General features: G+C 40.5%; 1 protein-coding gene across 2 annotated transcripts in view; it reads left to right on the top strand.

Annotated features, from left to right (window-relative positions):
* LOC119784395 overlaps positions 1-16,550 on the top strand; it is a 74,041-nt gene that overhangs the window by 11,004 nt on the left and 46,487 nt on the right. The window contains exons 2-8 of one of the 2 annotated variants that reach the window (XM_038286427.1): positions 4,232-6,060; positions 7,564-7,625; positions 7,932-7,970; positions 8,074-8,658; positions 8,829-9,472; positions 11,521-11,798; positions 15,892-16,041. In XM_038286427.1, the coding sequence (XP_038142355.1) occupies positions 4,447-6,060; positions 7,564-7,625; positions 7,932-7,970; positions 8,074-8,658; positions 8,829-9,472; positions 11,521-11,798; positions 15,892-16,041 (3,372 nt within the window). In that variant the 5' untranslated portion in view covers positions 4,232-4,446. The remainder of the gene's footprint in view (positions 1-4,231; positions 6,061-7,563; positions 7,626-7,931; positions 7,971-8,073; positions 8,659-8,828; positions 9,473-11,520; positions 11,799-15,891; positions 16,042-16,550) is intronic. The other variant, XM_038286429.1, reaches the window with a different exon arrangement.

Genomic DNA, 16,550 nt, shown 5'->3' with positions numbered 1-16,550 from the left:
GCTAATGCGAATAAGAGGGGGGAGAGAGGACAGCCCTGTCTAGTTCCCCGACAGAGGGGAAATGAGATTGACTGAAGACCATTTGTGTGGACAGTGGCAACTGGGTTGGCATAAAGTAGTTTAATCCAAGATATAAATTCAGAGTTGAAACCGAATCTTTGCAAAACAAAAAAAAGGAAGTTCCACTCCACCCTGTCAAAGGCCTTCTCTGCATCAAGTGAGACAACCACTTCGGGAACGTTTGAACTAGGATCACTAATAATATTAAGGAGTCTCCTTGTGTTGTGGAATGAGTGCCTACCTAGCATAAAACCTGTTTGATCAGTTGAAATTATACTTGGGAGGACACGCTGTAGACGGAGGGCAAGAATCTTTGACAGAATCTTTAGATCAACATTTAAAAGGGAGATGGGTCTATAGCTACTGCACATTAGAGGGTCTTTATCCCTCTTTAGCAGGAGAGAAATTGAGGCCTCCGACAGGGTGGGGGGTAAAAACCCCTTCGCAAAGGATTCATTATACATTTGTTGAAGGGCTGGGGCAATGGTAACCGAGAATGACTTGAAAAATTCAGCAGTGAACCCATCGGGGCCCGGAGATTTACCGTTTTGGAGTGCTGAAATTGCTTCCTGTACCTCCTTGACAGAAATGGGATTTCCCAGCTCTCCAGACAAGTCTTCACTAATTTTAGGGAAAGTTATCTTATCTAGCGGGTTATCGTCTCTCCAGACATCCGATGGACACTGTGAGGAGTAAAGGTTGGAGTAGTAGGAGCAGAACATCTCATTGATCTCAGTAGGGTCTGAGGTAACTTCACCCGAAGCGGATTTGATCTTTGGGATCAGCCTAGATTGTGTGGCTGCGCGTGCTTGATGTGCTAATAATCTTCCTGCTTTATCCCCAGTCTCGAAGAAACGTTGTTTAGTCAGGAATAACTGTTTTTGTGTTTTACTCGTGGATAATAGATCAAATTTGGACTGAAGCAGAAGACGTTGTTTATAAAGAGTGGGTGTGGGAGCTGAAGCATACAAATGATCCACTCTCAGTATTTCCTTAGTGAGAGCCTCCGACTCCTCCCTTTCTCTTCTCTTCAAAGTTGAAACATATGATATAATTTGTCCACGCATATATGCCTTAAAAGTTTCCCATAGTGTGGATCTTGATATTTGTGGGGAGTCATTGGTGTCAAAAAACAAGGAGATCTGAGCATTAAGGAAGTTTTTAAAGGGAGCCTGAGCTAGTAAGGCAGAATTAAATCTCCACCGTCTGGGGGGCGGGACACAGGCTAGAAAAGGTAAGATCAACCGATACGGGGGCGTGGTCAGAAATGACAATGGTATGGTATTCACAGGAATGGATGTTAGACAGAAAATAATTATCCAGAAGGAAAAAATCTATTCGTGAATATGAATGATGGACGTGAGAGAAAAAGGAAAATACTTTATTCGAAGGTGATTTAACTCTCCATGGGTCAGATAAACCAAGACTAGTCTTGTACACATCAAGAGCTTTGGCTGATTTGGATAACATCTGGGGAGATGAAGAAGATCTGTCTAGAGAGGGGTCCTGGATTAAATTGAAGTCACCGCCAATAATTAAGTAGTGATCATCAACTTTAGGAAGAGAGGAAAAAAAGCATCTAATGAAATCGTCATCATCCACTGTTGGTGCATAAATACAGGCCATTATCACAGGAATGCCACATAGTCTACCCGAAATTATTATAAATCGACCATTAAGGTCTTCAATGGAGTTTGATAATTCAAAAGGAACACTTTTATGTATCAGGATAGCTGCGCCCCTTGCCCTTACAGGGAATTTAGAGTGAAATACATGTCCTATCCAAGATCGCTTAATACAGTTAACTTCTGAGGATCTAAGGTGAGTTTCCTGCAGAAAAAAAATATCACCCCTGAGTTGATTTAAATGGGCCATTACTTTGTTTCGTTTAATGGTCTGGTTGATGCCCTTCAGGTTCCAGGAAATAAAGCGGAGATTCTTATTCTGAGCTGTCATATATTTGAAAAACTAAGAATAACCTCTTCCCGGTCTGATGTGTCTCCTGAGCCCAAAGGAGAAGAAGGAGGAAAAAAAAAAAAAAAAAAAAAAAAAAAAAAAAAAAAAAAAAAAAAACACAGAAGGAAAAATGCACTCCTCTGCATCTTACCCATCCCCAATAGTCTTATACAAACCAAGTATCCCCACACCTTCAATCCCAACAGGATATCACTTTCTGCTTCCATGACCTCTTGTTCAAGAGGTTACCCAGGTGAAAAAGAAAATAAAACTTACACCACTTTTTAACGTTTTTTGAAGAACAAGTTATAACCATAATCGTCAGTCTTAACGGTCTCTCGCTCAGTTTGCCACTCTGTCTTAAGGTGATATGTTGATCATTATTAAGTGTTTAAAAGAAAAAGAAAAATTTACAAAAGGAAAAAAAAAAAAAATAAAATAAAAAAATAAATGAATAAATAAATAAGTAAAATAAATAAATAAAATAATAATAATAAAAAATAATAATAAATAAAAAAAAAAAAAAAAAGCCATTTAATTCCGTCCAAAAGGTTTCAGTTCACAGAGATACACATAGGAGTTAAAGATTTACAAGAAAAAGCAATGAAGCTGGAGGAGAAAAAAAAAAAAATATATATAAATAAAATAAATAAATAAATCTAAGTAAGTGGTTCCTGTGAATATAGTATCTGTAAAAAGGTACATCAGCCAGATTGAGGGTTCCATGTTACCTTAACATATTTACCGTCATAAACTGAGCAGAAGAGATGAGCAGAACAGCTCTCATGTCATAGCAGTCGGGAGTAAACAACGTCCCGTGATCAGAGTAGATTTAGCCCTTGCGCCTACCAGTTTCCATGGTTACGGTGATGCCCAAGGATGTCCTCTGAGTGCCCGTGCTGAGTCCGCAGAACGGTGTACAATAAAGGCAGATTGTTTCATTCAAATAAACAGAGCGAACACAGCGACGACAGCGGAAGGAATATAATGCATCTCACTCTTTACCCAGCACTCGATTGTTGAAAAAAGTCTGCGCCTCCTCGGGGGTCTCAAAGGTGAATGACTGATCCTCATATGAAACTTGCAGGCGGGCAGGGAAAAGGAGCCTGAACTTCACACCTTTCTGGTAGAAGGCTTGCTTGATCCGGTTGTAAGCAGCTCGTTTCTTTGCGGTAGCGGCGCTCACGTCTGGATACACTCGAAGTGTTGTCTCTCCGTGTTTAAGGTCGTGCTGTCTGGTCCACCGAAGCACCTTCTCCCTCTCCTGGAAACGATGAAAGCATATCACGAACGGCCTGGGTTTGCCTCCGGGTCCAGGTTTAGGGGCTAGGGAGCGATGTGCTCTTTCGAGCTCTGGTGGTTTGGAGAGAACGTCAGGACCGAGGTTTTCCATCAACAAATCCGAGATAAACTCGGTCGGGTCTCTGCCCTTTTCGCTGCCCTCAGGAATGTTGATTATACGGAGGTTAACTCTTCGCGACCTGTTTTCGAGATCCTCGAGGCGGTCTTGAAGAGACTTATTCTGGGCTTCTAGTATTTTCACGGTCTTCTCGCTGTTTGTAATGCGCTCAAAGTTGTCCCCAGCCAGAGTCTCTGCAGCAGTGAGGCGGCTGTTAAAGTGGTTTACAGTCTCACACAGTGTATCCACAGAAGACTGAAGTGGTTTAATAGACTCTTGGATTAGCATTAGCATGTCGTTCCGTAGTGAGGCACGTTGCTTCTCCAGTTCAGAAACCAGCTGGCTCATTGACAAGATATCTGGCGAGTCTTTGGCAGGACCAGCCGTGTTACCTGTATCCGAACATGCGGCCGCCATTTTAGCTAGTTTGCCAGCCACAGTAGCCGCCCCTCCGCGAGTAACAGGACAGCTCGACGTGCTGGTAGTTTTAGACACAGTTCACAGTCCGTCGTCTTTCCAAAACAAAACGTAGTGTTTACAGGAATATATTGCAGTTTACCCGGGAGACCTCTTTCGAGCGGCCTTCTCCTACATCGTCACCACCGGAAGTCTCAGTAGACAATTTTGTACCAGATAAATCTGTTAACGGCTTCAACTTTAAAAGAGGGAAATGGTGAACAGGCAAGATTACTTTCTAACTCTATCAACAGTCATTTTAACTACATTTAAAACAATGAATTAGCATTTTTTTATCCATAATAATGTAGCATAATATGGGACCTTTAACATGTCTCCTCTACAACTTTTCCCGTACAGATTCTGGGCCCGGAACAAGCTGTTGTTGGGATTCCTAGATGTCCTTTACTGGACATCAAGAAGACTGCAGCCGTGTAGCTGGTTAATCTGGAGCCCAAAAAAGGGTTGTGGTGTTCTTTGTTGAATGTAAACATTTCCATACATAACAACAATACTGTTTTCACAAGCTGGCTTGCCCATAAATTCATCAAACTTTCATAAAGCTGCTGACCCCCATGTCTCAGTCCATGAATACTCCCTCTTTGAATGATAGTGTAACTAAGGGGCAATATGGACTTCCTACTAGACAGACAGATGTAGGTATATGTAGGACACTGCCTAATGTTGTACCTGGATCCAGCTTAAACCTCATTGGAGCTTCTGGTAATCCCAGCAGTTTTGGGACTAGAGAAATAATCCCAAATGTGGGACCATTTGCTGGTGGATTTAGTTTACCAGTGAGAAACTGGCCTGAACCAAGTCAAACCACTTCGAACATCAATTTACATTCTACCTTTAACATCTGCGCCAGAGAGCAAATTATGTATCAACCTGTTGGCCAGGGTGCTCTGTTTGGCAGCACACAAAGAGGTGTATCACTCTCAGCCACAACAGAGACAAGCTACTTGGCCTCATCAGCTACTCAAGGTCATCTTCAACCCAGTGGTGATTGTGGTGGAAGTAGCTCTTATAACTACTCTAAATCTATTGCAGTTCAACCAACTGGCCAAACTCTATCCCATGCACCTGTGTGCACACCTGCAATTGCTGAAAAGATTTTATTGAGTTATGGGCTTCAAAAAGAGGATTTGTATGAACTCATAAACTGTCCAGATGAAGAAACTACGGCTGAGAACCTACCCTACACTTTGCAGAAGATTCGTATGAAGAACGCCAATAGGGCTTCATCTGCAGTCACATCAGCATCTGCATCTCAACCAACTACAGATAGACTAAACAGATTGGATAGTTATGGACAGCCAAAAACAATTCATAATGAAATGCCATCAGACAGTTCAAAGACAGTTGAAATGACTCAGTATGGACATACTGGAGAATGTTCTCCACATGTTGAGGATAAGACTTTTGATATTTTCAGTAAGGCTCAGGCATGTGGCAATAATTCGCTGGTGGACAACTTCAAGACTAACAGCCAAAATAAAGAAGGGCCAGAAAAAAATTCAGAGTTAAAACCCACTGGTTTGATTACATCAAATGAACATGTAACATCTGTTATTAGCTTGAGCTCAGCAAAGAATGTGGTAGCTCCAGCCCAACTGGTAAATACTCAATCAAACCAGACCTTGCAATCAACCTGCCCAGCTTTGGCTGTACAAAAGAAAAACTGGGACATTTCAAAACCAGAGTCTGACGTTTTTGGATTTCCACCTGCAAAAGCATCAATATCCCACATTAAAACAAAGACACACACGGAAAGCACAGATGCAAAAGCTCAAAGTAAAACTCAAGACCAAGGTTCAAAGACCTTAGATATAACACCACAGCAAACTCCACAGAAACCTGTGCCGAAGCAAACCCCTGTGCAGATGACACAACCTCAGAAGACCACTGCTTTGGAATCACTTTCCCCTTACTCTTGCACCCCTACAGTCACAGATGTTTCTCATTCCATTCAACCTTCTGGTATCAGTCCTGTTTATCCAAACATCCCAAGCTTGGATCTGGTAAAGACCACTGATGGGCAAGGATCTACTCAACAGTCTGCGGCAAAACCCGCCACCTTCAAGGGTCTCCCATCACTAGCTAAAATGCATGATTATACTGCAACTAAACCGAAGACGTTTCCACATACCTGTTCTTTATGTAGAACAAACTGCTCTCATATAAAGGTGAGTCAACAATTGCACTCTTCTCTCTAATGTGAATTTGGGGACAAGAAAAAATAGAAATAGCCTTCTTTTCTTGGTCTTTTCAAGTGTGTGTTAAATGAAGGGTGTCTAAGCCGCAAAGTTTTCAGACTGATTAGCAGATTTAATTAAATTGTGAGATCGATGTGAGAATCTGTGTGTGTAAATTACTCCAACTGTTCCATTATCATGTAAGTACGTTCTTACGTATTAGAACTGGTTATGTTTACTAATATATGAGACACTGCATCTCAATGGAAAAGGTAAAAATGGATTTGTGTTAGGGCGGATCTTCCATGTTTGATGTATCGACAACTTACCCTGGAGAAACATCATTCATATTATGACTGCCTTGGCATTCTAGAAGGGACTTTTTAGTGTAGTTGTATCTTCACCTAGTTTCAAAGGAAACAATCTTTGAGGAAAACGTGGGTATCTTGTATCGCATGCTCATTTCGGCTTGGTGCATCTGTGTTATGTATGAACATGATATGTCAACCAGAACGAAATCTTTTCATGTGGCCATACTCATGGTTTACTGCTGTTCTAGTTGATGTCTCAAAAATTTTTACACAAAAAATCAGAAGGCTGAATTTGTTGTCACTAGGGTTGTCAAAAGTATCGATACTCAAAAAAGTATCGATACTGAAATGTTGTATCCGGATACAATACTCATTTTCAAAAGTATCGAGTACCAGTCGCACCTAAGCAGTCATTCATCTAAAGTGCAGAATAGAGGACAACGCACTTTCTGAACACTGTGATTGAATAATTCTACGCACTTTTCAGTTTCAGACTTTTTTTGTAACAGTTGCAGCTGCTGAGAATTATTTTTGTCTCTTAACCGGTCTGGCTAGTGTCATTGTTATGTGTGCAAAGCATAGCCAAGTAAGGAAAACTTAATTTTAATTTTGTAAGTTTTTTATCAAGCTTGCTAAATACTGTGCACAGCAAACAACTTCAAAATGTTGTTCTTATTGTTTATTGTATTTATTTATTGTATTTTAATTATTAATCAAAATATTTCTGTTGAAATTTTATCCTTGTGGTATCGAAAATGGTATCGAGTATCGAATATTTTCCTTAGTATCGGTATCGAGTTGAAAAGTTTAGTATCGTGACAACCCTAGTTGTCACACAGAAACTTGGCCACCTAATTGAAATGACCATGAGAGTTTAGGTTCCTATGCTGTGATAGGAGGCATTCATACTCCTTTTCCTCCCTTCCTCCTTGCTGCCTGCACTATTCGGGCAGTACTTATCATTGCGACTGCCGACACACTCTTCTGCTCCGGCTTGAGTGTTCCTTCCTTTCTTAGATCAATCTTTAGATTCAGCCTCTCAGCTCTCACTATGTTGAGACAGTTTTTCGTAAATTCAGATTAGTGATCTTGTTAGACAACCATCAGAAATGATGATGTAAACTTAAAACATTTGATGATAATGACACTGTTCTACATGTTTCTATCTAAATGTCAACTGTAGGATTGGATTGGTCATCAGCAAACCATCCTGCACCTCGGGAACTGCAAACTTCTACGGGATCAGTTAGTAACATTTATTTTATTGGCTGATTTCTTACGTTACAGATACATTCTTTGTAAAAAGTTAGAACATAAATGCAAGAAAAGTGTTGAAAAGAAAATGGAATATTCAAATAGTCCTGTATTGGAATAAAATTTGGTGATTTTTAAGTAATTGTATTACAACGAAATTATGGTCTGACTTTTAATAATCTTATTTATATTTTGTGTAATAAAGCTATTGAACTTGGGTAACTTAAAAATCTGGTTAAATGTGCAGTTTTCTACAATGGTTTTTTTTATTTATTGGTTTTCTTACATTTCCCACAGATACCCAGAGTGGGATGGCAAAGTAACACCACAGCAATGGTACATTTTCTTTTTTTTTATTTGAAATAAAAGTACAATCCACCATTCCACTTATGACTGACTGCAACTTTTGGTGTGTTTTTTTTTTTTTTTTTTTTAACAGTAATGTCATTAGAAAATCCAGGATTTCACCTTCAGCTTCTGCCCAGACTTCCCAGGGTCATCAAAAGAGAACCAGTGATGGGAGTCGTTGCCATTCTCGGTCTCGCAGCCCTCGACGATGCCACACCTCAAGAAACAGAAGGGAGTCTACCAGCAGTAGTTCATCCTCTGAAAGCCCTCACCGACGACGCAGTTCTAGGCGTAGAAAGGCTTCTACCAGCAGTAGCTCTCGTTCTTGCAGCCCTCGCCGACGACGCAGCTCTAGGCGTAGAAGGGCCTCCTCCAGCAGTAGCTCGCGTTCTCGGAGCCCTCGCCGGCGATGCAGTTCTGGTCGTAGAAGGGCCTCCTCCAGCAGTAGCTCTCGCTCTCGGAGCCCTCGCAGGCGACGCAGTTCTGGGCATGGAAGAGGCTCCTCCAGCAGTAGCTCTTCCAGCCCTCGCCGATGCCAGAGTTCGAGGCATAGAATGGGCTCCTCCAGCAGTACCTCTCGCTCTCATAACACTCGCAACACCCACAGCTCTGAAGATCAAAGGGAAAAACGAAAAAACAGGACACAATCACTGTACATCCCCAGGAGAATTTGCAGGTTTGTGAAAATTTTAAATCTGAGGTTGGATATTGAGATGTTTTATTACATAACTTTGATGTAAGTTTCATCATGTGGTTTCAAGTTTTTCCTCTCAAGATGTTAAGATCATAAATACTTGCTAAATTGTATTATTTGTTCATTGAATAATTTAAACCTTGTTGAATCAGGTCTCGTTCTAGATCTTACTCTCCGAAGACCAGCTGCCACATTTCTGGGAGACGGATTTTACAAAAAGAAAGTCATAAGAAACCTGGCTCACCAACAAGGAGCTCTAAGCCACAGTCGCTTACTAGAATAAATGATAAAAAATCATCCCCAAGAAAGGGTGGTGAACCAAGACGGTCACCTAAGAAGGGTGCTGAGCTAAGACCAACGCCACATACAAACAAAGAGCGACCAAGGTTGGAGGGGAGTGATGATGAACAACGGTCAAGGAGTCCCAAGAGACCGTTGTCTCCCAAAAGTGATGAGACAAAAGAGTCCAGAGGAAGGAGTCGTGAGCGACGATGTTTGCCAAACAAGAGCATTAAGCAAGACCTTCCAAAAGCATCTAGTAAGAAACAACAGTCACCAGGGAAGATTGTTGCGCCGCAGTCGGTACATGATGACCGACCACATTCACTGCAGAAGAGTTGTAAGACACAGTCATTACAAAAAATAAATGATGGGGAACAGACCTCATCAAAAAAGTCTGAGAAGCTCTCTTCAGTAAATGGAAGCCGTAAGAGACAGCTATCACTAGAAGAATCATCTTCTCAAAAAAAGAAGTCATGCACTGAAGACATTCTAAAAGACCAAGCTCTGAATTCAGGTTTGTTTTATTTAAATAAGTATCATTAGTCACAATGATTGGAATAGGATAAGGCTGGGCATACACTATACAATATTTTTAATCTTTGTACTCACGTACAGCTCAAAGTGTACAATGAAATCGCAGGTTTTAAAAAAGTACTGTAGGGCCCGATGCTCTGATGCGATATACCTTCTCACACTGCACGTCCAAAAACCACATGTCAGACTCATCACCGAGAAATGGCGCTGGTCAGATTTGACAATCAGGAAAACTAAGAACATTTTTGTTTGGCGTGCGTGAGGTTCTGGTAAATCGGCTCGTAGAAGCTCGTAACTTTGCTTCAACAGCAGAATATGCTCACCTTACGAGGGCCAACTGAATTTCAAACATGTTTGATTGTTGTTTCTCCCAAACTTACGATTCCAGGAGGATCGCGCCTTATATACTACACGACGCAGGATGCACGATGACGATGAAACTCGGCCCAATCAAAAATAATTCTTGCACGACTGAAGAATCGCCTGAAAAGGGAAAAAATCGTACAGTGTATGCCCGGCCTAAGTCTGTTACCGATGTAGGGGTTACGGTGCCTTGCGCATGTATTGGGCCCCCTTGAACTTTTAAACCTTTTTCCACATTTCAGTCTTCCAATATGAAAATATAAAATTGTAATTTTTAGTGAAGAATCAACAAGTGGGACACAAACATGAAGTGGGAAGAAATGTTTTTGGATGTTTAAACATTTTTTAACAAATAAGAAAATGAAAAATTGGGTGTGAAAAATGATTCAGCCTCCTCGAGTTAATAGTTTGTAGCGCCGCCTTTTGCTGCATTTACAGCTGCAAGTTGCTTGGGTATGTCTATCAGTTTTGGAGAAACTGATATTTTTGGCTATTCTTCCTGCAAAACAGCTCAACGTCAGTTAGGATGGATAGAGAGCATTTGTGAACACCAGTTTTTAGTTATTTTCACAGATTTCTTGATCGGTTTCAGGTCTGGACTATGACTTGGCCATTCTTATACCTGGATATGTGTATTTGTGAAGATTTTGCTTTATATTTTGGATCATTGTCTTGTTGGAAGATAAATCTCCGTCCCAGTCTCAGGTTTTTTGCAGACTTCTACAGGTGTCCTTCCAGAATGGTCCTGTATTTGGCTCCATCCATCTTCTCATCTATTTTAACCATCATTCTTGTCCCTACTGAAGAAAACAGGTCAAAACCATGATGCGACCACCACCATCCACAGTGCGGATGCGGTGGTCAGGTTGATGGGTTGTGTACTTATACACACAACTGTTTTGCATTGTTGCCAAACAGTTATATTTTGGTTTAATCTGACCAGAGTACCTTCTTCATCATGTTTACTGTGTCTCCCAGGAGGCCTGTGGCAAACTTTAAACAAGACTTTTTATAGATATCTTCAAGAAATGGCTCTTTTCAATAAATGCCAAATTTGTTGTCCTATGGACAGTCTCCCACCTTAGGTGTAGATCTCTGCAGTTCATCCAGAGTGATTATGGGCCTCTTGGCACCTCTGATCAGTCTTCTCCATGTTTGAGCTGAAGATTTAGAGTGAAGACCGGGTCTTCAGAGATTAGCATTAGTCGGATACTCCTTCCATTTCGATATCATCGTTATTATCGAGGAGAGCTCTCTGTGCAAAGCATTCTGGGATATATCTGCCTCTTCCGAGGCCTTTCTTTTCTTCTCATACACCTTATAGACACTTTTTCTCCTAAGAACCTCGGCCATTTTCAAAGAACCAGGGAAAGAAAAGTTAGCTTTCATGACTGTCTGAAACCGTAGCTCACCACAGATATATAGCTATAGCTAACGCGACAAGCACTTAGGACGGCCTTACGTAAACATATCACCAGAATGATTGATAATTGAGAGGACCACTTATTTATATAATCCACCCTGAAATAAAAGATAATCCTCTAAACCTTTAAGAACGAACAACTTTAAATTGAGTATTATACTAAAACATTACAATGATATTTTGTACAGTATTGTCTTTAATTAGAACTAATGCCTTGTTTTTGATTTATGATTTAATTTCAGTGCCAGAGCAGCTGAACAACACCAGTTTGATTCAGCCTTTAGTTGATGCTGCAGTGGTAGAGCAAGCCAAAATACGGGCACCTTCACCAATACAATCATCATTTACCTCACCGGCCAATAAGAAAGAGGCTTCCACATCATCAAGAGGAAGCAGCCCAACCTCTGCTTCTTCATTGCCTTCTTCCAAACCAGTAAAGTCAAAGTTGCATACGAAGTGGGATCAGATTCATCCTAATGTTCCAAGGACCGAAGCAAGTCTACAAACAACTGTTCCCAAGGTTGGTGTTTGGGTTTCAAATACTAATCGTATTTTGCCTCAGCCTTAGCTTTGCACTCTCATTGTTGACTCTGCCTAACTGATTTCCTCTTTTAGAAGATTTTTGAAATTAGGTTATATTTCCAGTATATTAGCAGCATTGAAATTATGCATTACTGTGTGTGACGTGTGTTTTCCTGGATATGAGATTTGAAACCAAAAAGTTCCATCCAGACCGAAGTTGGAAATCAAAAGGATCAAACTAGGCTCCTTTGCTTTGCTGTTGCTGCCTTTTCTTTTAGTCTTACACTATTTCAATTTGCCTTGGCCTGATTGAAACCTCTGTCAGGATCACTGATCTCAATTTATTCACTGGATTGCCCGTTGAAATAACTGGGTAGAATGAAGTCACCAGCCACCATATTGGTAATCCCTAGTTAGACCCGTCTGAATGTAAACAATACGTATGCTAGAGTCCTGCAACCGGTCGGGTACCCGCGGGTCCCCGACGGGTCACCCGCTAAAATGCTCTTTTGCGCGTGAAAAATACATAAATAAAAATAAACGGGTCGGGGGTCGGGCAGATATTTTTTTAGTGCGGGCGGGTAGTTGGTGATTTTTTTTTGCGTGTGTGTTGTTATGGACATCAGAAATGTTATATTAATCAGGCACTGGGGTCACCCTTGTTGTAGCTTAAAGCCCTGCAGGCAGTGTGAGCTTCCCTCCAAAAAGGCCACAGTCAGTGCATACACGTCTGCTGCAGTGTTAATGGCTAGGGCTGGGTATCGATTCAGATTTTCCAAATTGATTCAATTCGATTCACAAGGGCCCGATTCGATTCACAATTATTGTTTCGTTTTCTTGATATGGAAGACATTCTCAGAAGAACCAATGCTGCAAATAGTAGAAACTTCTAGCTCAAACTTGGAGCATTACTAAAAAATTTACATATTTACATTAGGAATTAAACCCAACGCAGTTACATTAATCATGTATGTTTTATTTAACATGACCTGACCAAATCAACTCAAACCACACAGCAGGCTGTGTAAATAAAATGGCAACAAACACACTGAATAGTGCGTATATGTTTAGGATTATTACCTCACTAAACTGTTTGCGTGAGGGTATAACGTAGCGTGGCTCCAGTGTCCTCATAAGGCCACGGGAATCTTCATTTTCAACCATGCAGTATGGTTGTAAGTCTTTGCAGATGTATGTAGCAATAGCCTTAGTTATTTTCTGGGCACGTGGGGAGTTTGCTGGTAACTTCATATCAAATGCCTTCTCGAGCTGCATTTGCCTCGGGGCTGAATCAGATTGTGTTTGTGCTGAGTGGTGTCTCGTTAAATGGTTTCGAAGATTAGTTGTGTTTCCACATTACCTCACTTCTGCATAGCAAATCTTGCAAACCGTTTTGCTCTTATCCAGTTCACTGCTGTCATTTTGTTTTTTAAATCCAAAATATTTCCAGACATCTGCCTTCAAACTTCTTGGCGGTGATTTCAGAGCTTCCGCCATATTGTTTTGGTGCGCTCCTCTCGCGCAGTGACGAGATCTCGCGGGACGCGAGAAGTCATGAATGTATGGAAAGACGTATTATAATGGATCGATTTATGGTTTTTATGAATCGATATCGGGCTATTGAAAGGGAAATCGATTAAAATCGATTAAATAGATTTTTTAACCCAGCCCTATTAATGGCGCTGTTCTGCAGCGCAGTGTACTATAGCCTATTACTTGATGTGTTAACGGGTCGGGTTGCGGGTTAAATATCAACGGGTCGGGTTCGGATTTGAATTGAAGATATCCGCGGGTGACGGGTCGGGTTCGGTAGTCATCCTAACGGGTTTGGGCGGGTGCAGGTTGGTAAAACTCGACCCGTGCAGGACTCTAACGTATGCTACAGCATTAAACAACGACAGTAGAAAACGACGGTAGAAAAAACTTTCAGCCATCTCACATGCAGGTGTGGTGCGTTCAATGGAGTTTGGAATGCCTATGGTATGTTCATGAACGTCAGACATATGACATCTCACCGAAAACGTAATATAAATGAACAATTATGAAAAAACTCTAAACATGGCCTTCCTAACATGCATGATGCAAAATACTTTTTTGCTGTGTCTGTCTGTCTGTGCATTAGCCTTTAAAAATGCTTGAGTTGCTTTTTGTTCGTCAATATAACATGAAATATACATAAGCACATGACTTTTTCAAATAAGAAATACAACAGACACTACAAAAACGACAGCATCATCCACTTAATAAAGAATTACTACAATGACATTTCATAGTGAATTACTTTCTATTTAGTCTACTTTCTATTTTCTGTTTGGCACAATGTGAATGGCCAACTCGCTAAATATCTTTGAGTCAGTCCAAGATAGCCAGACTAATGTTGTGTTTTTTTTTGTTGCTCTCCCACTTGTGCCAGTCTCCTTTCCCCTAGCTTCTAGTTCCTTCTATCCCTGTCAGCTGTCAGCACAGTCGTTGTTTTGTCTCCCATGTATACTCCTGTGCAGTTCCTCAGTGCTTGATTCTCTTCATTGCTTTGATCCTCGTTGTGTTTCTCCCTGGCATCTCCTGTTTTTAATTAGTTGTTTACCGTTCCTGGAATTTTTTCTTTGGCCATTTACATCCGTAAAATCTGCAAGAACTCATCTCTGCATTTGGGTTCTCAGCTAAATTCCACCCAACATTGACACCCTCACACATGTTTCAATATATAGTAGAATCTACATTTTTTATTTAGCTTCTTAGGCCTCTGCTCTTTCTCTGTCTTCATTTGAAACGCATCAATGAGATGTAGACGGGCTCATTTTAAGTCAGCCTCCTTACTTTTGCATTTCTTCAGGTTTGTCGAGTTATTCTTTTCCCGACATTTAAAGTCGTAGGGAAATCATATTTAAATGTCAGATCATTCTGGCTTAAACATCTATATAAATTATCAGACTATATTGTCCCAAGAGTTAGAAAAAAATCAATAAAAAAAAGGCCTGTCTTAAAATCTTTGTTGTTTTTTTTCTGTTATCTTAGGCAGGCCAGTTAAGTATACGTCAGCCTGTACACCCAAGTTCAGCCAATCATATATCAACGTTCATCTGTCAATCAAATTTTTTCGGTCATAGCGTCTTGATTGTTATGTCGTAGCTAATATACGCAACGTTTGAAATGATAAATAAAAATAATTTCCTTTCCCATTGAGTTCCGTGATGGGCGGGGATGGACCTCTGTGTCTTCAGCAGGCGTAGAGCTAACAGAACTGGCAGCGTTTTGAGGCAAGGGCTCAAACATGTAGGGCTGTAAGCCTTCTACACCAAACCAAGCTTCTGCCTCCCTGGTGTCCTCTTCCACAACATCATCGTCCCCACTTTCCTCCTCTAAATAAAAAATGTATGTAGGAGGAGACTCATCCATGACCTCCGACACAAAACTCTCCTCCTCTTGCATGTTTCCACTGTCCATAGCGTTCCTTGACAGTGTTGTGTCTAAGTCACCAATTGGGTGCTACTTGGTCCCAACATAATTTCCCATTGGGAACCTACTAGCACTAAGTTGCTAACTGGTTAGCAAGATGCTTCCGACAAACCAAACTTGCTTGTGAACCTTCCACCACAACAATCCTTCCCCCTTGATAAACGACCAAAAACATTCATTTTATTCACTCGTGTAAAGTCGTGCACCACTCGGGAGAATTCCGAAATGCAACCGTTGGAACAGCCGTTTCCCTACGACTTTACAGTCCCTACTCTGAGTTATAGAATGTTTCATTTTCTTCTATCTCTCTGCCTATGAACCAACAGTAACTAGTTTCTTCTTGTAACGCTGTTGGTCCCATTGGTGGTTGACCGTTTCAGTGTGAAGATCACTTTATTGACTTGCATTTTTAATTTTGAGTCGATGCAAACCCTGATGAGAGTCATTTAATTCTGGTTAACAGTTATTTTTTCATTATGTATCTATTGCTAATTCTGCATGCTTTGCTCAGCAATGAAAGAGGGAAAAACTCTTAAAGATATCAGCTTCTAAACCCTGCTGTGGACAACATTTAGATCCAACACCTTTGATCAACTGCAGTTCTTTTTAAAAATAGCTTGTTTTGTTTTCCCCAGCCTCAGTTTTCTTATTTGGGTAAACCATCCCCTCCAACCATGTTGAGACTCAAGGGGAATTTTGATTCTCTCTCTCACGGTGATGTGATTGCCTCCATGGAATGTTTTGGAAAAACCAAATCTCTCTTACTGTTTAAGTCTAAGCAAGAGGTATGTATAAAAAAGAAAATACATCATAAATGTGTTTTTTTTTATTTGGTGCTCTTTAATATTCTTGCATTATTTTGTGAAAATCTTAAAAAAATTAAAATTAAACATTTGGGACCATTTTTTAGTTGTTCAACCTGCAAAGAATCACAGTAAGGTTTGATAAATGATTAAATGTGCTGGTATTTTCAGGTCTGTCTCATATCATCCCCTCTACTTCCATTTATTTACCTGTTTGACGTTTCCTTAAATGGAAACTGCTGGCTATTACGGTAGTCAATTTTCAGGAATTATGGAGAAGATCACAAAATGGTCAGATCTGATGCACAGTTTTACATAACATTTCATATGACTTAAATTAGCTGTGGTTTTTATCCTCATTTTAACCATTTCAGTATGAAATATGAGGCAGAAAAACCTCCATCTTATGGATCTGGTTTATTGAAGAGATAATCGCCTTAGAGTAGTTTTGGTAAATCATAGCTCTGAAGCCACATGTGGCTCTTTTAACG

This window comes from Cyprinodon tularosa, unplaced genomic scaffold (assembly GCF_016077235.1).
Source record: "Cyprinodon tularosa strain WSP-4 unplaced genomic scaffold, ASM1607723v1 ctg225, whole genome shotgun sequence".
Lineage (NCBI taxonomy): Eukaryota > Metazoa > Chordata > Actinopteri > Cyprinodontiformes > Cyprinodontidae > Cyprinodon > Cyprinodon tularosa.
The sequence above is the reverse complement of the archived record's forward strand: the minus strand, read 5'-3'. Positions and strand labels throughout refer to the sequence as shown.